This window comes from Melanotaenia boesemani, chromosome 18 (assembly GCF_017639745.1).
Source record: "Melanotaenia boesemani isolate fMelBoe1 chromosome 18, fMelBoe1.pri, whole genome shotgun sequence".
Lineage (NCBI taxonomy): Eukaryota > Metazoa > Chordata > Actinopteri > Atheriniformes > Melanotaeniidae > Melanotaenia > Melanotaenia boesemani.
In genome coordinates, this window is record NC_055699.1 from 15,050,949 (window position 1) to 15,077,638 (window position 26,690).

Below are 26,690 nucleotides of genomic sequence, written 5' to 3' on the forward strand. Positions count from 1 at the left end.
AGTTTAGAATACTAGTTATTTGCTAAATTCTTCCAACAGACAGACATAAACTAGAAGGGGATTCTCATTACTAGCAAATCACAGGTGATTTTGTGAGTTGATATGTGCGAAATTTTATCAAGTCCTGAGTTATTCCAGTTCTATATATCACATCATGTGAACCTGACAAATTATTTCTAGATCTACACTGATTTAATGTGACGTGAGATAAGGCAGAATCTAAATGTAATCCTAGATACTTAAAACTTTGGTTTCATGGGACCTAGGTAATAACAGAAAAATGTAGTATCAAGGCAAGCTAGGGAGGATTGCTGGGCTACCTACTGTATGTTAGTCGAGTTGCAGACAGGCTTCCCAAGTTATAGACGGTTCTCTCCTCTTGCACAGAGAGAAATGCTATCAGTCTCATACGGCTTTGGCTTCTCATGGGTACATTGTGTTCCTGTCTATAATGAGCACAACATTCAACTGCATTTTTTGTACATACTGCAGTGACGTCTTGTCTTCACTTGCACAAAATACAACCAGGCAGGAACCCTAACTTCGTTTGGTCAGAAAAAACTGTTTACGTGCCTAGAGGTTGGAGTTGGACTGGAGTTGGCTGTTGGTTGTTGGCTAAGGTGATGAAGATTGCAATAAAAAAGAATAAAAACAAAACTGAGCTGAGACTGAGACAACTCTGCCATGTGGTGTAATGTTTTATAGTAACAGCTTGTTTTAAGTTTGATTTGTAACTTCAACATAGTTCAAATATTTGAAGGAAATATATATTTTTGTTTATGACACACCTGCAAGTTACATTGCATTTAGCTATTTAGCAGGACTTGATAACTCCAGAACCCCCCCCCCCCCCCCCCCCCCCTTTTTTTTTTTTTTTTACTTTTTAAAGCACCACTCAAATTGTTTACCTGCAAAGTATCTTTCGTAATGAGTCCTAAAGTCATCTGGAGTTTGACAAGTCTCCTAAAAGTAAATATAAGCTACAATAAACTGTGAATACAGTTAGTTACAGTCATCTCCATTAGAATTGGAATATACCTGTCTGTGCTGTATTTTATAAAAGCTAACAGAGGCTATGCTTGGAAATGTTACCTCAAAATACTTCTTTAATTAGTTAACATAAAAAACAAGCTTTGTGGTGTCAACATAACAGTATCAAAAATAAATAATTACAGTTATGGCTGCCCTTGGCTTCTGTAGTGTTTGCTGTATTGTCAATTAACATTTCCCTTTCTTTTACCGTCTCTTCCACTGAACAGAGAAAACAAATACCAAATTCCTGGACAACCTGAACACCACAAATGGGGCCATAATTGGTGTAACCTGTTGCATCGTTTTCATCCTCCTCATCGTCTCTGTCATCGTTCAAGTCAAGCAGCCACGTAAAAAGTACATCTTGCGGCGTGAGGACTTTGATCCCACCATGTTTCAGGAGGTCTTCGAGCCCCCTCACTATGAGCTATGTACTTTACGGAGTGCCACCACACCCACAGCAGCCTCGGCTGATTTAGTCGACCTGGCAGAAGACTTTGAGAACTACCACGCCCTTCGCAGTGCCTCCTCACGCTGCATCCATGATCACCACTGTGGCTCCTCCTCCAACCCCGGCTCTGCACATGTATCCCAGTTGTCGCTCACCGGACGAGGAAGCCGTTGCAACTTGAGTGCCCGTGATACAGCAGCCGCCACTCTGCTCGCAGATCTCCCACAGCCGCCTATAGCAGTGCGGCCCCTGCTGCCGACCACAGGAAACCGCAGGAGCATCTTGGTCATGAAGCACAGCTACTCACAGGACGCAGCGGACAATGGATGTGACCTGGACGACGACCTGGACGAGGTTCCCACCACCAGCCACCGACTTTCACGCCACGAAAAGGCAGTACAGCGGTCAGTATCCTTAGATTTCTGATGAGACAAGAACAGCAACTATAGATTTAACTTTCGGGGTGTTTGAAATGTGGAAGGGATATTTACATTTCTTTTTGTTTTTCTTCTTATTTTAGCTTTGGTCTTGCTCTTCCTCTTATTTTTGTTTTCTTCTTACAATTTTAACCTTATTTTTTTTTTTCATTAACTTTAGTTGTTTCCCCCTTTTCCACCATTGCAACTTTTCACAAAGGGCTAAATTAACATGCAGTAGATAAATATGTCCCTTCTTGCATGCTCATCCTTGAATGTGTCAAGCTTCCCCAGATAGATTCCCATTAATGGTGTTTTATAGTTTACTGACTTTATTAAAACTCCTTTATGCTTTGAGCTTTGTCAGAGATTCTTACATAAATGCAGACCTCATTATAAATTTAAATTCTGACATAGTCCAGTTTTGACTGTTCACACAAGGGCTTGAATCGGTGCCTCATGGAGATTCCGAATTTTATTCAAATGAATGAAAATGATAAAATATGCATTTGTATTTCTAACTGTGATATTGAAATTCTTATATTCTACATAAAGTAGCTGACTATTTTGGCATGAGCACAGTGTTTAATAACACAAAGAAGTACTTAAATGTGAAGTTGCACTTTGTCAGCTTGAAGAACTAAGTACATGTTCACAAAAAAATGATGTGACATTGTCAGAGTACAATTTTTTAAGAAAATACTTAAAGTGCAATATTTGTTGCATGCACTTTTAATGTGCTATGTTTCTGATTGTATTGGTATAATACAAGTCTGCATGCAAGGCTTTTTAAGGCTATCAAAGCACCAATAAGTGTATTGATTTTATGTAGCACATTATGCATTCTGACCTCTCTATGCAAAACAAGTGTGATATTAAATGAAAGAGCCATGACATTTCAGGTTCTGCCTCATTGGCTCTTTGAGCAAACATGAATCAGAGTACAACACAACTAGGGTCTAAGAGACAATCTCAAGGTAAGCATCCTTATCTAACAATCAACATTTTTATATGTTGTGTAGTCATCATTTGCCCAGTCAGTATACACTTTTATATTTAGTTGTTTTTGTTTTTTTGTTTTTCTTTGTGATTTAAGTACGGGCTGATATTTTATTCTATTGATTTGTTTTTTTTGTATGTATTTGTTTCTGTTATTGTTCATTTTCACCAAGATGGTCTTCTTGCTTGCAGCCATCTTGCTGTGTCAGTGAGTTTGTTTAAAGTCTTTGTAATGCTGAAATTTACTGTATGTCCACCTCTTTTGAAGGCATACATTATATCACTCTGTGGACGTTCATTAGCATGGACTTTTTCAACCATTTTTATTTGGCGTTATCAATTATAATGTTTAACCCCATCCTGTTTCTCCTTGTAGGACTACAGGTCAGTTCATGCCAACTCATCAAACTCTCCCACACAGTGTCATGGATTTCTTTGAACATACTAATATAAAAACTTATATTTAGTTTATGGGATTCTAAAAATTCTGTTTTTTTTTTTGTTTGTTTGTTTTTTTGTTTTTTTGTTATGTTTTGTCTCCCTGAGTTAAGATTTATTCTGTTTAATGAATTTGCTTTGCAGCAGGGGATAAAAACAGCCTTGTGAAATTTCATAACAGTTACATATTTTTTAATCTGTTGTAGTTAAATAAAAAGTGGACTATGGTAATATGTTATATTAGCCTATCATACATTTTTCAATCATTTTTTAATTAAGTAGTGTTCTATCATTGGTAAGTATTTATGGTGCGTTGACATTGTGTGATACCTCTACTGAAATTTTATATGTATTTTTTTCACATTTGGATAGAAAATTTATTTCTATAATTCAGTTATTGGTAAACATCAGGCAACAACTAGTAAGTTGCGTATTTGTCTCAAATTTAACGAACTTGCAGTGAGAATGTTAGATGTTAGATAATATGTCAGAAAGAATTTTATGTTATTAAATAACGATCAATCAGTTTAAAAAGAAAGTGAAACAGGGGTCCAAACAAAAGCTGTAACGGTTTGAGCTTTTGAATTTTACAAGAAAATCCATGACATGAGCTGGAAGCGTTTGTTGAGTTAGTGTGGACTAACTTCTTACAGAAAAAGATTAGTCATTCTTGTAAAGAAACTTACTAAGACCACACAAAGCACATACGTAAAAACAGATATAAACTTAGATTTACACTAAATAAACCAAACTGAGATCACTTTATTTCTCTCACTGTTACACAAAGTACTCTGTAGAGCTGCATGATTTGTGTCAGTTGTATATGATTTTATGTTTAGTTCAAATTAAGCATCGTATTTATGCCTGTGTGTAACATTTCATGTGCATATGCTCCATGACGTTGCTTTCATGAAGTTGCAAAAAGCACAATATAACATTAAAAATGTGATGGATTCAGTTGAGATGAATTCATTTTATTTTACCCAATCATTGAACTATTGATTTGTTTAGAATGTGCAGACCTATAAAGGATCATGGTTGCAGCTTCATGCCTGCATGTAATGGAGTTGTCACATCAAGTGCTACCCATTGTTTTGTCTTATAATGTGAGGAATGTGCTGTCCTGATGTTTGTGTGTCTGCTTATGTTCTACATTATGTTGCATTGTCTCCATCATGTAGACTTCTTGAGAATAGTGCTATCCTGGATCAGTACGAACGGGCGTCACTGACATATGAAAAAGTGGAGCGGAGATTTACACCAGCTTGAGGCTTATGATGATGATAATGAAGGGACACTGGTGAAATGGATACTGAAGGTGTATTCATGTGCAAAAATGAAGTCAAAGGACTAGATGAAAATCCTCCAGCGACAGTGCTGTGAAGAGGTTTTGGAAATCAGTCAGCTCTGTGCGCTACTCTAGTCAACCCAGATGTTTTGTCTCACTGTAAAGATATGGACCTTTATATGGAAAACAGTTACTGAAGTTGATATTTGGGATGTGAAAAACATATCTGTCATTGTTATAAATCCCTTACTGATAACACAGCTAAAGTGACTAAGCATCTTCAAGTTCATTTTAAGCATGTATTTCTCCAATGAATGGCACACATTTTATGATTTCTATACACGATTGTGGATGTTTGCAGTCAAGTCAAATCTAATAAGTTTTATTTAAGTGAAAATTGGAATTAATCTGAATTTAGTACTAACTTTTGAATTTAAACACCGTTAGGATAACCAGAAGCTGTTTAGTTTGGATAATAATTTAAGGTGAAGTTGTTTTGGCTTATGCATGCTTCTTCTAAGCCATTGAAGTATTAACATACTAACATTAAAATCGGAGAAAAAAAAACAACTGTGCTAATACATTAGTCATGTAGGTATAAGATGAGGTTTATGAAGCATCTTCAAGTAGATTGCATTGCATGCTTTAAGTTAAATCATTAACATGGCAAATAAATTTCCATAATACTAATATGTCATCTAACTTATTTACAGCAATTTTTTATTTTAACCCAGCGTACTTGCAGTCTGTTAGACTTCTCTTTTACTGTAGGAGCCTATTATCTTTGTACTGAAACAGACTTTTGTACTAAAGAAAATTGAAGGTATGACCGTTTTTACAGTTACCCAAGTTATCTTTCAGGGCTGATTTTACTGATGCTTTTTAAAATAAATAACAATGAAGCTTCACCTCATTCCTTTGATTTATTGGCTTTTCGTCAGTAGCTGCACACACGTCATCCATGTCTTCCAATTTTATGCTTGTTTATTTGTTGCTTAAAGTATCTGACAGACAAATACATTGACAACTGAGATCATCCCACATATACTGGACAAGAGAAGTGGCTTCGTACTCTGTAATACTCCAGATGGGTCATTTGGTTTTAACTTACTTGTAGAGATTTCTTCTTTGAAAACTTGAAAACTGTTCCAAATAGAAAAAAAAAACAATCCAACAGAAGTAATAACCCACAAAAAGTGTTTTTATGTCTTTATTGAGTGACCACGTACAGTGCAGGCTGGAAAAAGTAGGTAAATTGAATATTGTACCTTGTAGAACCTCCTTTAGCGTCAACTTCCATCAGGTTTCTGATATCATCTCCTAAGACTGTAACAGAGATTAGAGGGAAGTCTAGAACAGTGGTTTTTAAAGTGTGTGTGTGTGTGTGGGGGGGGGCTGGGGGGGCAATTAGAGGGAAGCCACGAAAGGAAAAAAAAAGTTCAGCATCAATTTAAGAACGATGATGTCATAATCTGTGCAGACCTGGCGGTTATCGGGCTGCTCTGTTTCTTAAGCTAGCGTGTAGCTAGCTAGCGCAAAATGGACAGGTTTTTGACAACAAACAGACCAAAGAGCCGACCAACAGCCCCGCTATGCATGCTGCACAAAAAACCTAAGAACTCATTCCAAATAAAATCCTAAAATATGATGCAGCATACATTAGGTATGGCTTTACAGCCATATAGAGAAATGGCCATGACTGACTGAAATGTGTTGTCTGTCTGAAGACTCTAGTGTCCCACTAGTGTAATCTCTGTCTGTCACTCCTTGACACAGACACACACCCGCACGTGTACACACATGCATGCACATGCATGAAAAGTTTATTGTTCAGTGGGAATAAAGAGTGCTAAAAGGATGTTCGTTAATGATTTTCTTATGCTAAACAAATGTAATAATAATTAAATAGTGAATAAAAGTAAGAAAATACATTCTAAAATCTGACATTTCTTTACATATATTGTAGAATTGCCTGTGGGATTTGGGGTCCCCTGCCAGAAGCTAATGCTGTTTTGGGGGACCTTGACAATTCATTTATATTTATATTTCTTCATTGATATCATACCATTGTGTCTTAATTGGCTTGAGATCAGGGTTAAACTCAGGTCTTTCATAAATATGTTTGCTTTGAGACATTACCGTGTTGCTACATCCAGCACCTCCTGCACTTGCTGCAGCTATAAATTCAAAATTCAGGAGTGTAATAAAAATACATCCATCTACAATGATGCATCAGTTCAATGATCAACATACCAATTTATTTACATTTGCCTTGTTCTATCAGCCAAAATTTCTCATGTTAATATGTTCAAGGAAAACGCTGTGTGTAACATCAGCGTGTGATATTGCTTCATATCGATTGCCAGCTCCCAAATCACATGAAATCTAAATTGTATCGTGGCAGAATTTCTAATGTTGGCAAACCGACTTTTCCAGGCTAATCTCCATCATTTAAACACATTATTCCAAGGATTTACTTCCTTTTTCTAACCTGGACTATGAGTGTTGAATAGTTGTCTCCTGTGTCTTTTTTCTTACACTGCCATTTGAATATTTTTTCTTTGTGTGACCATTTTGATTGCATTTACCACCTGCAGTGTGTGTACATTAAATTTCCATTTCCTGTGTTTATGTAATGTATTTTTATTTAATTCATAATGTCAAATTTCATTTTTATATGATACACAAAGTCATGCCCAGACATATAATTGAACTTACTGAATGAAATATTTTGCACACACATTATACGCATACACACATACTCATCCATAGTTTTCTGTCTTTCTCATCTCTACTTTCTCTCTCTTGAACACACACATACACACACAAAAAGTCACAAACTCATCTGCCAGCGCAGAGATGGAGGCAGAAACGGCAGTTATTAAGTAAGTCTGAATCAATTCAATCACAAGCAGCTCAGGCAGCAGATGAGAAATGTGCAGGGCGCAGAGCACACTTAAACTAATGCTGTTTTCATTTCTCTGCAGATACATCAGACAGATGCATCATCCCTCTACATCTTGGCAAGTTTGACAGCATTCGGAGCTAAGGTCTCTCTACAACGTGCATCTTGAGCGAACTGTTACCCTGAGTAACTTTACCAGTGTAGAGTGTTGTGATGAGAATACTTTTTATTTTCCTTTTAAACTTTGTGATGAAATTTTTCTTTTTTGCTCGGACAATAATGGTGCATTATCCCCTTCCTGTGCTGCTCCACGCTTTGCCGCGGTTGATGAGCCATGGAGCGACTGAACATTTCAGAAAAAAGACTGAAAGGTTGATTTTTGAAGAATACAGTACCTTTAATGTAAAGTTGTTCATGGAGAAAAAAAAAACAGATTCAGGTTTTTAATATGATTTTCAAGAGACCATTAAAACATGAAAATACATATTTCAGCTGCTGATGTTGCTTTTTTTATGTAGTATCTTTACAGTAGAGAATCAGGTTGTTTTTATATCTAAACAGTAACCAGATGATCTACACAGACCAACAGAACAAGATAGAAAAATTCAAGTCATGTTAAACTTTTTAAATGGGCACATACATAATTTAACTGACCCATCTACTAACATTATTTAGTTTATAACACTTCTACTTTTTTATTTTTTATTTTTCTTGTCACAGTTCATTGCAATTTTTTTTAGTCCATTTGGATATTTATTTGATAATATAAAGAAAATGCTGGATTGAATGTTTTCAATAAACTAATGTTTACTGACTTGATTGTGATGCCTTATTTTATCAATTTAATTCAAATTTGTATATTTTTTGTTCAGCATTATGTTATGACTAGTTTTGTTGGGAATTAAACTTGGGAATACTATAACTAAACATTTTCACTCTGCTGCACACAATTGTACAAATGGGAAAGCTGGAGGGAAGAGCAGATGGAAAAACAGTTCATCTGAATATTTTCCCATTTTCAAAAGTCCAAATGAGGTTAAAATACAAAATACATCCATTCATTTCTGATAATAGACACCACATTATCCCTTACATAAATGATCTTCACCCTGGCGGATGTAAAAATCTGGTACACTATGGGTTTTTATAGCACATTACTTATCCATCAGAAAGATTCAGGGGCCAGGCTGACATAAAGTAAAAGTTAGACTTTTGAGCATATGCAATACGGATGCTAAACAATTTGGCATTTGTTTAAAATTCCATGAAACTTTGAGGCTTAAATTGTTTTTAGATAGCAAAATATTTTTCCACTGCCCTCATTAAGTGACTTATTGGTGGGCCACTTACTATTACCCCACTAAAAAATAAAATAAAATAGATTTATATAAAACTTCTCTTAAGATATCACTTCAAGGTTATTAGTTTAGGCCTGAAGGTAAATGGTGAATTACCAAACCAAATGTATGCACGGAATATGATTAGCTCAGGAAGGAAAAGACTTAATGAGAATTAATCATACAATACAGAATTTGAACAGTAAGGCTGGAATATTTGCTTTATTTGGGTTTCTACTCATGTTAGTTGGTGTGAAGGTTTTGGGGGAAAAGGAAACTAAGCCTGAATGGTTGAATATTTCAAGCCAAAATTCTTACAGAATCTCAACGAAGAAGGACTGTGGACAACTAATAAAATTAGTTACATAATACTAAAATTAGCCAGTGTATTATGATTTTATTTTTTGTCTGCGGTTATCGTGCCATGCTGTAGTCCTGTAGGTGTCAGTAATTCACCGTAAACTGCTTTGCTGCAACTGAACCCAGGCGAAGAAGAAGAAGAAGCAGGAAGTGACGACGACAAAATGAAGCGTCGGTCTAACAGGCTTGTGTCTTTGACACAGAGCAACAGTAAAAAATCTCTGTAGTTCAGTAAAATAAGTTGCGTATTCATGTATTTTTTTATGTAGTTATATCTTTCAATTGTTTAGCAACAAAGCGGGTTTTAGGACTTAACTATGGCTTACACGCTAATTTTGAAAGCTCTGCACCGAAATGTCCCACACACGGCGACCCAGTTCTCCTTGCAGAAATGTAAACTCGCGCAGGTTGGCGTGCTTGTGCACACGCGCAGGGCAATGTCCAAAACATCAGGACTAACCTCATTTAGAATAGATAATCTTTCCTCTGGTCTGAGCTGTCTCACTCACGCACAGAGCCGGCGGGGTATTTCTGTGGACTTTACAGCCAGAAACAGAAGCAGCCCCGAAGACAGAGAGAAGTCAGTGTCCAGGTATCAGAGTGGGAGACCTTCAGCTGGCCAGAAAGGTATGCAGAGAAAAGACATGCAAATGACCCAAACAGTCTTCCTTTAATGTAATTGTAATATAACTTGTGCTTCACATAAATGAAAACAATTTCCCATGAGCACTCCCGTCAGTGTAGTAAATTCCAGTATGCTCTAATTTAACTGTATCTGAGTAAGAACCCCCATAAATAACAAAGTAAATATCTTTCTTTCTTTTTTAAAAAAATCATGTTGCTTACTAATACCCTGCTTACTGACTACTTGTTGCTCACCGTTCAGTAAAAGAGGCTGGCAGAGACTTCACCTACCTGATAGTAGTACTCATCGGGCTTGGAGTGACAGGTGAGCAAGATGACAATATTTCAAGACATGCACCAGTGAACATACCAACTTGTGCTATTTAACGTCAAATAACAAATATGTGCACCGTTGTGTTTAGTTGCTCTGCGTGTGTGTTTCAGGTGGGCTGTTGTATGTGGTTTTCCAGGAGCTCTTCTCCTCCTCAAGCCCAAATAAAGTCTACGGAAGAGCCTTTGACAAAGTTAAATCCCACCCAGAGGTAAATATAAGGCCAAAAATTATCTCCAGTAAAACTTATTGATACTGTAGATACATTGTCTGTCAGTTCAGGTTAATGCGCAGTTGCATGCATAAAAACTATTATCCCTTATTCAACATGCAGGTGATTGGTGCATTTGGTGAGCCAATAAAATGTTATGGGGAAACCACACGTCGAGGGAGGAGGCAACAAGTCAGGTGGGAATCACTGTTAACAAGTAGTTTTCCAACATTATATTGCAACAGACTGGTTTTTGTGGATCATCACAAAATGCAATACTTATGCCAGTTTGGTTGGCAGAGTCAAGCTTCTAAACAGCAAATACAAGAGAACAAAATAGAAATAGATCACTTTACTCTGCTGAGAACAGAAGTAATTAAATTACAGGAACCTAAAGGAATCCTATAATCACAATGTACAGGATTTTGGAAAGTCAAAAGGTGAACAAGAGTTCCATGACTTTCAGAAGTGTCCACTTTGTATCTGAAATAGTAAAACATTTCATAAGACTTTATCTCGTGTAACTTAACAAAAATCCTAAACATTTATGTGTCAGGCTGTGAATTTATTCACTTGAAAATGTCAAACAGTTTCTCAAAAATAGAGCACGGATTTGGTCATTTCTCAGGATATTTGCTGGTGAATGTATTATGTTGGCATGGACATGTTAATTAGAATTTCAGCCATATTTGTGTTAAACAACCATGTGTTGTGTGCTAGTTGTATTGTAGCATCCTGAGAGTTTTCAATATATATAATTTATATTTTTTCTTTCTTTTATTTGTGTGTGTGTTTCCACTACAGCCATATAGAGTACCTAAAAGATGGTCTGAAGCATATGAGACTTAAGTTTTACATTGAAGGCTCGGAGCCAGGCCTGAAAGGAACTGTTCATTCAGAGTCAAAAGAGGTGAGTGGATGTCTGATCCGAACAGCATTTCCTAACATATGCATGACACCTTTCCAAAAGTCTACATAATTTCTGCTGTTCATATCTGTGAAGGGAATGCGGTGTCGAGAATGTGCATGTGACGTTACCACAGCTTTCTCCACCACGTTGTGGGCACCTGGCTTCTATTTCCATCAACCCTTCCAGGTTTCTCACTAGTAAACTTGTGCTAAAAACATGTCTAAGACGCTGAAAAGAAGTGTCTTTACCGTGATAAGCTCTAAGAGAAAAAAAAAAGCATTATTAATAACTTAGTTACAATCTGCTGAACAATGGATGAAGTTCAGCTTTCGATGCGTTGCCACGTGTTTCAGTCTCAGACGTCAGTGTTTAGCTTGTTTAGTGGAAGTTCCTACACTTGTCACGTATTTAATAATTAACGATCAATAAATGTTCATGCAGCCATTTTACAAACGGATGAACTAAAACCTGCGAGTCTACAAACTGTCAGCTGCAACTACACCATCACACTGAACATTTATGTTAATTAAAGTTTTATTTTTCTGACATTTTGATTCCAAATCCAAATATATTATCTGTTTATTTGTGTGGATTAATTTCGGATACATGAATATATTCTGGGAGTTATAACAGGAAAAGACATGTCTAAATATACAGGATTAATTCATTTAAAACTTCTTGTTTAAGCAAAAGGAGCAGTTAAAATATGAACGCAGTCAAAAATATGAGGAATTGTATTTATTTATTACAACAGTGAAACAACAATAAAATATCCCCAAAAAATTTACTAGATCTGATAGCAGATCTACTCTTAAAAAAGTGAACCATCCTGAATGTTGTGACTGGATGTCTGGCAGAAAAACACCAGGACTCATAATCAGAGACCAAACGATTACAACCTGGTGGAAGAAAGTCGAGTTCTCATCTGAACATTAAAGTTTCATCCAGATTGTTAGTGTTTTTTTTTTTTTTTCTTCAAACCTGCAGCCAGTAACCTTTTCTATATGAATTCTCTGGTGTAGCACCTCACCTGTTCTCTCATCATCCTGTTCATCTAACTCACTGGTTCCCAGCCTATTTTCCTTGAGGACCCCCTTCATGGAAATACTATAAAGCCGTGGACCCCCTGCCCCACCCCATGCTGAAACCATGTTTGATTTTATGCCTTTAAATTTGAGCCTTTCACCATAAATAATGTTTTCTGACTGAGTCATGTCTTTCAGTAAAGCCAAAGTTAAATTAACAACATATAATCTTACTTTTTTTTTTCTTAAATTAATGTACACACATTGTCCCTAATTACAATGGCTCCAAATGTTTAAAGCCGCTGGGGCCCCCTGTGGTTTTTAGGGGACCCCCTTGGGAGGTCCCAGACCCTAGGTTATGAACCACTGATGTAGCCGACACATCAGGGCTGCTCGATTATGAGAAAAATGATAATCACGATTATTTTGATTGAAATTGAGATCTCGATTATTTAACACGATTATAGATAAGAGGTGGTGGGGGGGGGGATTTTAAGTGTTTACTGTGGTAATGCCGACTAGTTTCTTTCCACCAGGTCCACATAGCTATTGTTTGTCTCAGACCAGCAGCTATGTTCCACCTGGTGTGATCTGGAAAAAAATAGTCTGGAGACATTTCGTTTTCCCGTTTAAATCCGCGTCAATAAAATGTAGCGCGACATTTCACCACAGGTCCGTAGTGGTGGCGAAACATCGGATGGTCACCACATCTTTCACAACACCCTCACTACACTCATCATACAGGGGAGAGAGAGACAGTCCACTAAAATGGTGTTATGAGTTTCTTAATCCCGGATTGTTCACTATGTTAATTGAGAAAAAAGTTGTTTATAACGTTTTTCTCTCTGTGACTCTGGGAGCTGATGGATTTTTTAGTCGCGACTCACAAAAGTTTAACATTTTTCTATTTTTTGTGTTGCGTTGCAAGCCTCCGTGTGCACGTCTGCGTGCACGAACGCAACATTTTACATGCACGACTGTCGCCTGTCGCTTGGCTGGAGGAGGGCAGCGATTTTCGCTTCCTTGCGCAAGTTTACATAGAAAATGATGGAGAAGGAGTGACGCCGCCTCCCGTGTGTCCAGGTGTCTGCAACTCGTTCTGAATAAAACTAAAGCGGTCGGGGCTGTGGGAGGAGTCTGCAGCAAAGCGCTGCAATGACAGCTGCGCTCGATTTGAAAACAGCACAAATCGAAGGACAAAAAATAATCGGACCATTTCATTTTTATGATCGTTCAAAACCCAGATCGTAATTGCGATTAAAATTCGATTAATTGCCCAGCCCTACGACACATTGTAAATGTGGCCATTTTTACTTCTACATATAAAACCCAAACTGTCCTTTACATCCAAACAACGGTCAGCCAGAACATCGCCTGGAAAACTTGGTGCAGAGCTGCACAAAGACGAAAGTAGGGATGAAAATCTGCTGGTTAATTTCCTTTCTGTACTCTGATCACAAAGCAGCTACTGCAGACAAGTTCTCAACTTGGGATGTGATAAGATTAAATACTTAAAAAAAAAAAAAACAAGATTAAGAAGACAAGAGCCACTGCTGGACCAATGTAAACAGACCGGGGTTACACCCAAAATGGCGAATACTACCACAATTCTGTGCGTTGATGACGGCGGTGCACATTCTCTTACTGATTTCTTATCTGATGGCAGAGGATGAAAAAGTCATTCCAAACTTTCAATGAATGTTGCATATAAGTTAAAATGGGTTTTCAATGGTTTTTCTCATTTTACAGAATCCTGAAACTGGAAAATACGAGTTTCGATATATATTTGTAGATGTAGACACCTACCCAAGACGGACCATCATTGTAGAAGACAACAGATGAGAAAGATGTCTGCCACCCAGAGGTGTGACTGCACTGATGCAGCATTATTAGAAAACAAATCATGTCTATATGTTTATCTAAAAAGTTGGTTTGTGTGTCTGGATGAAAAGATTTAATGCCTATGCGCTCTTGATTACTAAGTTATGCAAGTTCCCAGTGTTAATTGAACCCTCCACTTTGTTAAATTTGATTTGCAGTCTTGTCCATGTAGATTATTGCCATGTATTTGTATAAGTGTTCTCAATAAATACTTCAGTTTTTGCCAGTTGCAGGTTGCATTGTATTTTAAAATAGTCACCACCAGATGGAAGCAAAGAATTGAATCAGGGACTTTGTAGATTTTATTTTCACTCACATCTTCAGAAGTATTTGTGTATGTCTTTTGGTTATAGTGTAAAATTGCAACTTTGAGTCTCATTAAAACTGAATTTCTAAATTTTAGTCAAAGAACATTGTTTTTCATTTACATAATTAAATGTTGGCCATGTGCACACAAATTCATTCTTTTCTTTTTTTTTTTTTTTTTTTTTAATATCAAAATATTTTCAACATAAATAAAATGCATTTGCATTGTTGGCATGTATCTAAACCTACAAAAACATTTTGACATAACACAAATGTTTGCTGTATGTTTTCGTCAGTGTGTGGGATGGTATTTGTTGTACGTGGCTGCTGTGGTAAAGGTCATGTCATGCCACCAAAAATACAACCAGAGAAGGGAAAGCTAAGCATATTTTAATATGCAATAAAATGTATTTGGCATTTAGAATTGCCAAAAGCAATGAACTAAAAAGTAGACAACTAAAACATTGCTATGAGAGTGACGTGGTGTGTTGTAGCCATATTTCAAATATGTAATGCCATCTTTTACAGTGTGTAATAACTTTTTTCAAATGTAATTGGGCAGATTCTAATTACTTTGTTATTCAGATTACAAAACCGGGATCACAAATAATCTGTTATTTACCAACCGTACTGATTTATATATGTTCATTTGTGTGAATGATATTTTATTTTAAACTCTGTCAGGTTGACAGGTGCTACCTTCAAGAACCCTCATGAATATGGGAATTTGTGATGCATCGTGAAAAGTCGCTGTAGTAATGGTTTTCTTAACTACCAATAAATATACATTTTTTTATGTTCTGCTGTTAATGTGTGATCCTTGGCAAGTAGAATACCTAACTGCAGTTTATAAGTTATGCTAGCAGTGTAAGTATGTAGCAGTTATACTCTGTTAAATAAAAATTACACCTACTTGAAATAGCTTCTCTTTTGCGTTCCCATACCTCTGTATGTATAAAAGAAAATGTCTGAACTATCTTTTCGATCTAAAAACTTACACTTGAACGGAAAAATAGCCATTAAATGTCATAACTATGTGTTTATGTGAAGGGGGAGAGGCTTTACACTAGGAAGCAGGAAAGCAGCAGTCTCGTGAACGCCCACTGAGAAAATCAAAGGCATCAGTGAACAGAGGGATGTGCTCAGTCAGTCCGCGTTAGCTTAACTCCTCTGGGCTAATTAAGTTGTCACCCTAATGTTCAATCAACGAATTACTCATCGAATAGCAAGCTAATCATATCGCAAAAACACCAGGAAGGTATGCTTATAAAGCAGACCAGTTTCGGTCGTTGTTTAGCTCCCGAGGGGGGTAAATAGAGCTATTGTTGTTTTGGCCTGCTACACGATATCTTAGCTAAACTAGCTGCAGCCTACATCTGGCTCCTGGAGATCCGGTCTTGTCCACAAAACGGCTAAGAAAATGGCACACCTTGTAAGCTAACTCAGGAGGCCGCCTTGTCGTTAAAAAAGTAAGTTTACACTTGAGCCGTGGTGCTCAAGTTGCAGTTTGTTTTACGTTACAGTAAGAACTGCAAGGTTTATAAACGTTAGCTAGTGTAATTATTACCCATAATACAAATTTTATATGTAGAAAATGTAGTGGTGAAAACGAGTAAAACATTTCTGTCTACAGGTGAAATTGAGGAGTCAGCAAGTTGTTCTCCAGTTATGAGACTACCCTCAGTGATAAAACGCTTTTAAAATGGAGCTGTACTGGTACATGTGAGTATAACTTCAATTTTACAGCCGTTTATTGCATTTTTAGCCTCAAACTGTGGAGTTTAGAACTTAAACTTCAGTGTGCACCACTCCCCCCTATTCCCCCCTTGTCTGTTTCTTTTACAGAGTTGTTATCATCTTCATTATTATAAAAATATTCTTCTACGTGTGCTGGTACCGGTCAAGACAGAGACAGCTGGCAGCGTACCTGAGCAACACACGCAATGCACAGATAGTCATTGTCGGAGGAAGGGCCTACCTTCATCAGATGTGTGAGAGACAAAGTGTAAGTGTAGAGCTACACATGTCAACTACTGAAGTGGTTTTCAGCCTGTAGGCTTTTTTTTTTTGTATGTAGTAAAGACAATCTCTAGGTGTGACCTGAACATGGTTCACTGAATAACAACAGTGTAAGAGAGTCAAATAAGGTCATAGTTGTGCAGCATTTTTGCAGTGGAGTTGTTTGCACTCTTTTTTTTTCAAATATGCTTGTGGTTTTCCAATTAATAGACACGTTTCATTTTTAGCAACACTGAGCGAGACTGGTTGTGCAATGATGAGCTCTTGTTGAGTTTATTTGTCTGTTTAGACTCTTTGAGGTTGATGACAGCCGTGTTTAATGGGGGAAAAATAAGTTTCAGCTACTCATCCTGGGGTTTTTTTTTCCTCAAGAAATCCTATCAACTTTCCTGTATTCATGTGAAGCATAAGATATGAGACTTGGGTAAAAAAGAGATACTCTTTTAATGTTTAATCTCCTTGAGCTTGTGGTTAATTTACATGGCTCCTTTTGGCTGCTTATTTGATGTAATAATGTAAGCACTATAGGCTTCAAAATGCCATCGCACTTCTTACCGTCTGCACCGAATGTTTGTTAAAGGATCTGTAGTTTGTACGGATTCTGTAGACATATTTTTTATCTGTGTGGTTAAGTGGAAGAGGGACAGACACTGGTATTTTCAGCCTTGTTTGGAATATTTGTGCTCCAGGAAATGCCCCATTTGTAAAAAAGTAAACAAATGAAACTGCACAATTTCTGAGCTTGTAAGCCTTGGGTTTCCCCAGATCATTTACGATATCTTTTGTTATCAGAACTGTTTGTCTAATTTGAGAGGACATGCAGTTAAGTCTTAAGACTGCCAGTCTACGTCTCTTAGACTACCCATTCATCCACTCCTGAATCCCTCTCACGTCCTTGAACTCCACTTCTTTATGATTTCACCCCTTCTTTAGCTTCCTTGAGGTCACTTAGGTTTACTCACTGTTCCGTTCTTATACCTTTCTCTGTTCTACTTTCACTTTCTGGTTTTTGTTCTGCTACTCTTTGTTTCTTCCTGCTCCCTTTGCTTTCTCTGACTTCTCAGATGTTTAATGTTCCCTGTTTAGATTTTAATGGAATGTGCAGCAAGGAGGCACCTTGGTCATCCATAACCTGGTACCCCAAAGGTTTTCTGGAGAAATTCCTCTACAACTCAGACTCTGGGTTTAAATAATGTAGTATGACTTGCCAAACCTCTTTGACAGTGTTGCAGTTCTTATACTCTGAGCCAACAATTAGCTGTATATTCTGTAATGCCGGTGAACATCTGTCTCTCTCGTCTTTGTGGTGGGAAATGCACCATTGGCTTTTTTTTCCCCTTTGTGACAGAATTACTGTCTTTCAGTGAAAGAAATCACTTGATTGGCTTTTTAGCGTTAGCAAATGGACATTGACTTGATTTTAACTATGTTGTTTTTTAAGATATATACATTAATGAAAGCATAAAGCAGGGGTGGCCAACGTTGGTCCTCGACAGCCACAATCCTGCAGGTTTTCCAAATTTCCCTGCTCCAACACACCTGACTTAAACTAATGAGTCATTGTGCAGATCCTCATAGGCTGTTGGATCCATTTAATTTGAGACAGGTGTGCTGGAGCAGGGAAATTTGAAAGACCTGCAGGATTGTGGCTCTTGAGGACTGACGTTGGCCACCCCTGGCATAAAGTAAAAAAATATATATGTTAGACTAAATTAAATTACATATTTTTGAATTATCTAAACACACCTTACTGAATGGTATAATATTATATCCTAAAATGTGAGCAAATAATTTCCTGACATAATTCAAACAATGCATTGTTTCCATTCTTCTGGTTTTCTTAAAGAAATGATCTGTAGGCTACAACTGCTTCTGCTCTGCAAAGTTATGTCTGCACACAGGTCACATGTCCAAGCTGAGAGTTAGATTTGTTATTTGAGTTGCATTCAAGTGTTATTTTCTATTCCCAACGTAGGTGGGGCAAACAGCATTGGACCTTTTATCACTGGTGATTGTTTTTATTGGTTTGGTGGATTAAAACAAAAAAAAACAACTTATGAAACAACAAAACCTTGAAGATAAATTGAAGCTCTTAACAGGTTATAGATTACTCTTCTTCATTTCAGTTGGTTCAGTTATTTTAAGACAACATAAAGCATGGCTTTGTTTTTTGTTTCTTTTTTCAGTGGAATGGAATGGAAATGGAAATTTGATTAGTTTGATTTGATTATTAATCATGTGACTATATTTTTGTATCCGTTTTAGATTCGTAATGCAGCAAATACAACGAACTGGGCAGTCTGTGATAGATGATTGCTCAGCTTTTCCTGTCAACAAAATAGTCATTTTGAAGTAATGAAAGCATCAATCTGCTTGGTTATTACTCTATTATTATTAGATTTGCCTGCTCTGCCTGCTTGTACATGATACAACTACAGAGCTAAGATGGGTTAAAGCAGACTAAAGCTTTCTTCAAAGGAATAAAATGTTTGTTTATCAAGACTTGTACTTGTCAATTTTGGCCAAATCCAAAGAGTTATAAGGGACAAGTTATTCTCAGAGGAGCATTATTATCATAACCATAATCTCCAGAAATGAGCTTAGAAAAACCAGGCCTCTGGGGTAACCTAATAGTACTGTGCTTCTGTGTTTTAACATGCTTCTGCTTTCTTGTGTGTGTGACTAACTTGTATTTCCTTCCCCTTTCTAGCAAACATCCGCCTGGCCTAATTGGTATGGAGTCCAGGATGACCTGTCGATAGAGGAACCCTCCCCAGCCCTGCCACCAACCACATCCATCTCCCACCTGGACATGCCGCCACCATATGAGGCCGTCTCTGGAGGTAGCATACTTTTATAAAGCCAGTGATGTATAACTTTTGCTTCTGTGTTTGATTCAGAAGTGAGCTTGCAAACGTTATTTTTATGTTTGTTTGTTTTTTGTGTGTTTTGTTTTTCTTCACCCTTCTTTTTCATTCATTACTTCTTGTAAGCTACATGCAACATGTTAACCTGTGTAAAAGATTCTTGGGGAAAATTAAAGTTGGATACGTGTGTATATGATGCATTTATGTTCAAGTCCGCTTGTAGGCACATGCTCATTGTCATATTAGTTTATGGCACCACAGCATTAGCATCAGCACATCATATGCGCTCTAGTTGACATCTCTGAATTGTGTTCAGCACAGTAACTACATTTGCACTGATTCTTGGTTCATGACTGAATTCAATGTGGTTACTTCATTGGTGTGGTTTCATTTATGTGCTGCAGAACACAGATTATACTGAAGAGAATTTCCAACACTCTTGTCATGTTCATTCCATTAAAGAAATACACGAGTCAGACATTTGCCAGAAAACCACTAATGATCTGACAATAACTGCAAAGTAGTCTCTTCTCATTATTCGTTCATAAACTTATGTGAACAAATGGATTACTGTTTTGTACTTTGCTTTGTGATCAAGTCATAACGCTATATCTGTAGCCTAATCTCAATGGAAACTTGTTTTTTTATAGCATTAGAAGAGTAGTCTCGTGTCTGTTAGGTATGTCTTAGTGAAATAAATTTTAGCTGTTATGGTTGCAAGCTGAGAGGCTCCCATTTTTTTTTTAGAAGTTTACCTCTATATTTCCCTTATTACAACTTTCTTTTTGTCTTTTTTTATAAGCTAATTTCCACCCCTGTGCTCATGCTAGCCTTTTCCCTTTTTACATTATATTTAAATGTGCTGAAAACCTCTGTATCCTTATATTAACATGCATAACGCATGACTAACCTCAGATTTTTTTCTTAATAAGATTCTGTGTGTTAATTTAAAAACACTCAAGCTGGCTGTGCCAATTGCTTAATCTTCAAATCAGGTTTTAGAGTGTCCTCTTTTTACAAATGATATCACATTCAGACAGAAGCGCTTGTTCAATCTCCGTCTGACTGCAGGATGTGGTTATAGAAGGTGGATATGTGACATCTCGGCACAAATGCAACTGCATGCTGCCTTTTTTTTCCAGGGGCAGACACAAGAGGGGGTTTTATGCTTTGTTCTAAGCAAAGCATTTTAATTGATTAAAAGCGTGAAGATAAAATAGACAGCGTAGGCAGGTGTTGCAGCCATATAAGGAAAATGTGTGGGACCACTTGTTTTACATCCTGTGCTGATCAAAGTAAGTTTTGTTGCCACTTGATTTATTTATAAATGGTTTTTGAGAAGTGGTTTATGAGAAGAGTACCAGGGAGGATTTAAAGTGGTGATATATTTGTTTTCTTCCTGAGCATCTCTCTTGTAGGATAGGAATTTTAGTGTTTATATCAGTCCACAATTTGCCATAGCATATGTTTATTAATGAGGCTGAAAGATTATTGAAGAGCATTGCCTCAGTGCACTGGATCTCCTTGCAAATGTAAACCAGGTGTGAGTAATGTGGCATGAAGATTCACGTAATTAAACCTTCTTTTTATCAGTCGCACAACTTTAATGTTCAACCTTGTAACTGCTTGACCTTTCCTCTGCTTTCCTTTCAGAGGTTGATCTGAAGCCCCCTCCCTACAGTGAGTGTGCCCAAGGGGACGAAGTCGACGCCCCTCACCCTTCTCATGTCACGCTTCTGATTTCTGAGGGCGCAAATTCTAATAGTGTCAACGAAGCCCCTCCCCCATACACACTGATTCCACCTGCACAAGTCAGTCAACAAGACTGACGAGATCACAGTGAGTCCCTGTCAGAGCGCAGGTTCACTTAAAACAGTCGCTGATGCCAGTTTGCCTTTTTTTTTCCATGCACTGCCTTCCTACATTCAACCTCAGCGATCGTTGCCAGCCTAACTCTCATCACGTGAGAGCAAACGTTTATTTTGGATGGTCGTGTGCCTGCCTGTAAATGTGTACTTGTGTGTTTATTGTTTGTTTGTTTTTTTTACTTTTCCTCTTTGTATGAAAAAGTGGTCATCTGATAAGTTTTGCAATAACTGATGACAAGCCTTAGCAAGCCTGTGTGCCTCAGTCAGGACCACAGAACCTTCCATACAGCAAGGATAGCTAAGAGACTTTTAAAGTGTGTTCTGTTTCATACACATGTTGTTGTTGTGTGTCTATGACCATTTGCTGAACTGAATTAATAGGCTCATTCTTAAAGCATGAATTAGGGGAAATGAGAGGATGTTGAACAGTTTTTGTTCCTGATTCTGCATCTTGAGAGTGTCTATAGTTCTGCATGCTGTATCTCAGCAACAGTGTGATACAGACAACTAGAATGGACAAGCTGTTAATCATCTGGAGCACCATGGTATGCACACATTCATAATAGCTTCAACTTCAAACTCAGTGCTTCATTTCTGCACTCAAGTACTATATAAGAATAAATACATTAAATGTTCTAGATAATTATCCTATTAACTTATGTTTAATATGTTGTGGTGATTATACTGGGGCATTGGGTAATTCAAGTGAATATTAGTTATGTGAATGGCATTGAGTCAGACCAATGAGAAATGGGGAACTGGTTGAAACAAAAACATTTCGTGGCAGAAGATAAGGTTTTTCTCTGCATATCCTCATATATGCTGCCTGTCACTGCTCTACATTTACAGTAGAAGAAGAATTTAGCTGAAAATAATACTGCCTGATTAAAAAAGTGTGCAACAACCCTGGAAAATGACCCATAGAGCTTATAGGGAAAATGCCACATGGTGACGGAGCTGTTAGTTCCTGTTTCTAAAAAAAAACAAAAAACAAATCTTAAACAAAATTATGCAAAAATAGGATAACCTAGAAAATTCAGTTATTGTTTTTCCATGACAATTGATGCAAAGTAAATACTAACCAAAAAGACAAAAAAAGCTTCTTACTAATGTCATATTTCTGTTAATCTGGAACAGCCTGGTACAGATTAAGCAATTATTGTATTTTCTTATAAAGCATTTCTTTGAAAAAGACTTTTGCAACTTTTTTTTTTTTTTTTTTTAAAAGCAGAAATAAGTGTAACAAGACGCTCTCTAGTCATCTACTTCCAGTAATGGTTTTAAGCGATGCTACATTTTGTGGCTATGCAGGGAAGCTTTGTAGCAGCATGGGGCTGAAAAACAACTGTTTTTGCTTCTAAAAGTGGCCTGACGCCTTGCATGGCAGCTTCTTTACATTTCTTGTTTCTTTAAAATTGAAGTCTGTTGTAAAGCACTTCAACACAGTCTTGAAAATTGAAGATGCACATAATGTCGCCTTATTTTCTATAAATGAAGCAACCAATTTTCAGCCTGGGAGTATTTCTATTTAGCAGCAGCCCACCTGGTTTAAGTTTTAATGTCCTTGGCCGGTAATCTTATCTGAATAAATTTAGGTTTGTTGAATTGAGGAGAGGTGATCTCGGGGACATATTGTTCTAACCTGAACGCATGCAGTTATTCATTGCAACCTTTACTTGCATAATCATACTCACTGCTCCACATTTGAACAAAAATGAAGCCTTAGTTTTAAGCTTGCAAAGAACTCCTGTTTAAACATCAGCACAAAAACTTAAACTTAGCAGAAATCAGACATAAAGCACTTCTCCAAAAATCCAGTAGTAGTTCTACACATAGGCAACAGCTCTAAATTTTCTCCCTCTGATAGGACCTACCTGCAGCCCCAAATGACTCAGATAAACATCTGTGTCCGCACTAGCAGCACCTCCTCTCCTCTCGAAGTCACCTCATCACCTCTGTCTCTGTGTTATGATGTTCTCAGATGTTTAAGGAGGTTTGTGGTCTTCACACACATCAGACTGCATCGTCGCTGTTTGTGAACCTGAAATATCTTCACTCATTACTGTATGTTGGACTGAGTGAACGACGCTATGCTGCGATGCTATTCCGCGCCTTGTTTTTTCTTATAGCCTATGGCAGGCCAAAGAAAAAGCAGTTCCTACCTATCCTGTAAGTTTAGTTATATAAATGTTGGTATATGAGTAAGAGATATTTTAGCATGGACCCACACATCACTTCTAGTTCTTCTTCTAAGATAACTACTTAGATCTCCCTATTAGCCACTCTGGTATTGCTCTGTTCTATAAGTTTTCTCTGACCTAAACATCTGCCATATTCCTTGTTGTGAACATTTTCTAATCCCCACTAACTGCTGCACAGATTGTCTTCTTCTATAGCCTCTTGGTTACTTTTTATCTGTAATTATTTTATTGTTACCTAGAATATCGCTAGCAAATCTGGAAAAGAGACTAAATGAGCATCTGTTTCCTGTTTTGACATCAAATGTGGTGTTTGCACTCTTGGTGAGGGTTGTCAGAAAAAAGAAATACAATCTTCCTATTAATGCTTAATGACCACTTTCATACCATTTATTTTATTTCAAATATTTTTACTTTACCCACCAGTGGATTGAGTTTCCATGGCAACTCCACTGCTTAACTGCTTGGCCTCTTCATTGCTTGCTTGCACCTACATTTTATATAAAGTTTCTCAGCATAAAAGCGAAAGACAAAGACAATTAATGCTGTATAACTATTTTTTGTGTGTGTGTGTGAACTTTTGGATTATATGAAATGAGATATTTGAAACAAATGTGATATTTTAATGGTAATCCTTTACATTGTGATGACAAGCTGTCACTGATGCCTTTTACCAGATTTTTTTTCTATGTGTGGTTTAGCAATGTAACGGGTGCAACAGAGAAGCTGTGAGGTACATATCTGAATGTATGTCATCTCTAACCTAGCAGCCACATGATGATTGACTACCTTAACCATTGTGTTAGAGGCTTCTTCTGTCATGTATGTCCTATTTGATAACTTCATGTTCATTCCCGTGGTGGTTGACATATCAAATTTCTCCACTTTGTAGCTGTGTGAGTTGAGTGGGAATTAACTTTTTCTGAGTCAGGGGAAATAAAAAAAAATGTTATATATACAATGTTTCAAGTTTCATTCATACAGAACTTTTTGTCTTTTTTTTTTCTTCAGATGTAGATGCAAAGGACAGCTCAAAATTACACTCTTTGGTTTTACAACATTTATGCTGCAGCCTTGTGCTTGGAATAAAAAAAATATTTTTCTTATCAATCTACTTTCAGTACCATAATGACAGCAAAAAATAAAACAATTCTAACAAAGAAAAACTGAAATTTCACAGAGACTTTTATAAAGACCTTTTGCTGTGACATTTAAATATTTAACTCATACTGTTCATTTGCTTTGAGCATCTTTATTGGACTAGATGTGAAAATACAAACGCCTGTTTTATATAAGGCTTCACAGCTCACAATACATATAAGAGCAAAAATGAGGTCCAAGAGAGATCTAAATTTTGATTTAATAAGACATTTTATCAAGCTTTTTTTTTAAGTACATAAAATCCTACAATACTGTTAATGGCACACTGAAAAGACTACCATCATACATTTTCTCCATCTTCTCCCAGTGCATATAACACTTCCTCTATGTCCTAGGTACATTTAAAAATCTCCATCTTGAAGCTTTGTTTTTAACAGACATCATTTTTCCTTCAGCACAACAGATTTAGATTTTTTTTTTATAAAAAAAAGTTCAGCAGTAGCCAAAATCAAATGAACAAGTTGGTGAACGTACTTAATTTGGACCGTACACAAAGAGAAAGAAAACACTTCCCCCAGCCTTCACATCCCTTTGGGCATTGTACAAGTAAATGTGCAAGAGTTTCCTAAATGATTTGTACTAAGATGTACTCTGGGTCTTTTTGTACTTATGGCACAATATACAATCCTCCACTGGAGGTCAGCTGCTCGGTTTTTAACAGGCAGCTTTGCCTTATTAGAGTGGCACCTGTGCTAAAACATATCCAACTCAATGCTTTTAAATCCTTTAACCCTCTGGTGCATGAATTATTACAAAACTACCACATTTTTTTTAAAAATAAAACATTTTACTTCTACAGACATGCACATTGATGTTTTTCTGTTGTTTAATATTATTTTAACTTTTTCGCAGTGTATTGATTTTTCTATTTAATCTATGAAAATATTTATAAAATATAAATTTTCTTTAAAAACAACTAGATCCTTTTCTTGTCCTGTTTATCACTGAGGCAAACTTGATAATTACAATGTATGTATATATACTATATCAAATGTATTTATTCTTTATACATGGCAGAGTATTAGTGACTCACTAATGTCCAATGAAGTTGCTAATGTACGATCCACACCCATGCATACCTATGTAGTGGACACTATGCACCAAAGGGTTAAAACCCAGAAATGTCTCACTTCCATGCAAACATCATGTGTATCTTTCTTTTTCATGTTGCTAAAGTCCTCCAACTCCAAACCTGTGAAAATATAGCCGGGATGATGACCAAAGACTTGAAGCTTACAAATGTGAAGGTGTCATTTCTAGACCAGAATGAGCGTGTGAGTCCCTGATCCGCCACTAGAGGGAAGCCTTGCACAGCTGACGTTTACATCCACATGTTTTAAATCAACCTGCACTTGTTGCTGAGCACCAAACAAGTAGTATGCCTGGCTGAAATCCCCTCAGTGCAGATTGATGTCTTTTTATCACACATTTAGGTCAGAAAAAAATGCCATTGACTTTTGTTCCAAAGTTTCATACTTTTGATGGAAAAAAATAATTGAGCCCAATGAAGATCAATTGTCAGGCCCTCTTGTGGAATGTGTGCTCAAGAATCTTTTTTTTTTTTTTTTTTGTATTTGGTGGCTCTCAAAGCTGCATACAGATAAGCAGAGCTGGAAATTTTCTGCAAGTGTGGGCACTGTATTTCTTTTTAAACTATGATATGTGGGAATCTAACTCAAAGAAACAAATTACTTGGAATATGCATATAGATGTATTTTTAATGAAATGAATGAAATGAAAAATACTTTATTAATCCCAAAGGGAAATTCAATATTGTAGTAGTAGTAATTTTTTTTTTTTTTTTTTTTTTTTTTTTTTTTAGTAAAGTAAAACAATCACATTAATTAATTAAGGGCTTTGTTCTTCAGCCTGATAGCTGCTGGAAGGAAGGATCTTCTGTATCTCTCTGTCTTGCATCGGACTTGAACAAGCCTCCCACTGAACACACTCTGTTGTTTCGTCACGGCGTTGTGTAGAGGGTGTGAAGGATCTTCCATTATCTTCGTCAGCTTGTACAGAATTCTTTTTTTGATGATCAACTCCAGCGGCTCCAGAGTTACTCC

At 36.9% G+C, this 26,690-nt stretch overlaps 3 protein-coding genes across 10 annotated transcripts in view; all 3 read left to right on the forward strand.

Moving 5' to 3' along the window:
- neto1l (neuropilin (NRP) and tolloid (TLL)-like 1, like) overlaps nucleotides 1-7,906 on the forward strand; it is a 96,008-nt gene extending 88,102 nt beyond the window's left edge. For 2 of the 6 annotated variants that reach the window (XM_041968767.1, XM_041968772.1), the window contains 3 exons: nucleotides 1,260-1,887; nucleotides 2,802-2,876; nucleotides 7,458-7,906. In XM_041968767.1, coding sequence (XP_041824701.1) covers nucleotides 1,260-1,887; nucleotides 2,802-2,862 — 689 coding nt within the window. In that variant the 3' untranslated portion in view covers nucleotides 2,863-2,876; nucleotides 7,458-7,906. Of the gene's footprint in view, nucleotides 1-1,259; nucleotides 1,888-2,801; nucleotides 2,877-3,071; nucleotides 3,406-4,517; nucleotides 5,363-7,457 lie in introns of those variants that run through there. The other 4 variants (XR_006008344.1, XM_041968768.1, XM_041968769.1 and 1 more) reach the window with 4 other exon arrangements.
- A 1,470-nt stretch (nucleotides 7,907-9,376) lies between these two features.
- Nucleotides 9,377-14,608, forward strand: timm21 (translocase of inner mitochondrial membrane 21). The gene is made up of 6 exons (XM_041969032.1): nucleotides 9,377-9,853; nucleotides 10,113-10,175; nucleotides 10,295-10,392; nucleotides 10,516-10,589; nucleotides 11,197-11,302; nucleotides 14,077-14,608. Exons 1-6 carry the CDS (start codon nucleotides 9,544-9,546, stop codon nucleotides 14,167-14,169), a joined length of 744 nt encoding a protein of 247 aa, XP_041824966.1. The 5' UTR covers nucleotides 9,377-9,543; the 3' UTR covers nucleotides 14,170-14,608.
- Nucleotides 14,609-15,639: 1,031 nt separating this feature from the next.
- On the forward strand, nucleotides 15,640-23,406 carry si:dkey-118j18.2. Of its 3 annotated transcripts, none has more exons than XM_041968406.1 (5): nucleotides 15,640-15,987; nucleotides 16,148-16,236; nucleotides 16,360-16,519; nucleotides 19,244-19,376; nucleotides 21,054-23,406. In XM_041968406.1, the coding sequence occupies exons 2-5, from the start codon at nucleotides 16,217-16,219 to the stop codon at nucleotides 21,227-21,229; spliced, it is 489 nt and encodes a 162-aa protein (XP_041824340.1). In that variant the 5' UTR covers nucleotides 15,640-15,987; nucleotides 16,148-16,216; the 3' UTR covers nucleotides 21,230-23,406. The 3 variants fall into 3 exon arrangements, with proteins under 3 accessions (XP_041824340.1, XP_041824339.1, XP_041824341.1); XM_041968405.1 differs by having other exon boundaries at nucleotides 15,640-15,983; XM_041968407.1 differs by having other exon boundaries at nucleotides 15,640-15,772.
- Nucleotides 23,407-26,690: the final 3,284 nt, after the last annotated feature.

What these genes read in the sequence shown, in the direction of transcription:
- si:dkey-118j18.2 (XM_041968406.1), top strand. Translation starts at nt 16,217, where the DNA reads ATGGAGCTGTACTGGTACAT. An exon ending in AGATGTGTGAGAGACAAAGT is followed by an intron (nt 16,520 to 19,243) that starts GTAAGTGTAGAG and finishes TCCCCTTTCTAG; the next exon opens with CAAACATCCGCCTGGCCTAA. An exon ending in ATATGAGGCCGTCTCTGGAG is followed by an intron (nt 19,377 to 21,053) that starts GTAGCATACTTT and finishes CTTTCCTTTCAG; the next exon opens with AGGTTGATCTGAAGCCCCCT.
- timm21 (XM_041969032.1), top strand. Translation starts at nt 9,544, where the DNA reads ATGGCTTACACGCTAATTTTGAAAGCTCTGCACCGAAATGTCCCACAC. An exon ending in ACCTTCAGCTGGCCAGAAAG is followed by an intron (nt 9,854 to 10,112) that starts GTATGCAGAGAA and finishes CTCACCGTTCAG; the next exon opens with TAAAAGAGGCTGGCAGAGAC. An exon ending in GGGAGGAGGCAACAAGTCAG is followed by an intron (nt 10,590 to 11,196) that starts GTGGGAATCACT and finishes TTTCCACTACAG; the next exon opens with CCATATAGAGTACCTAAAAG.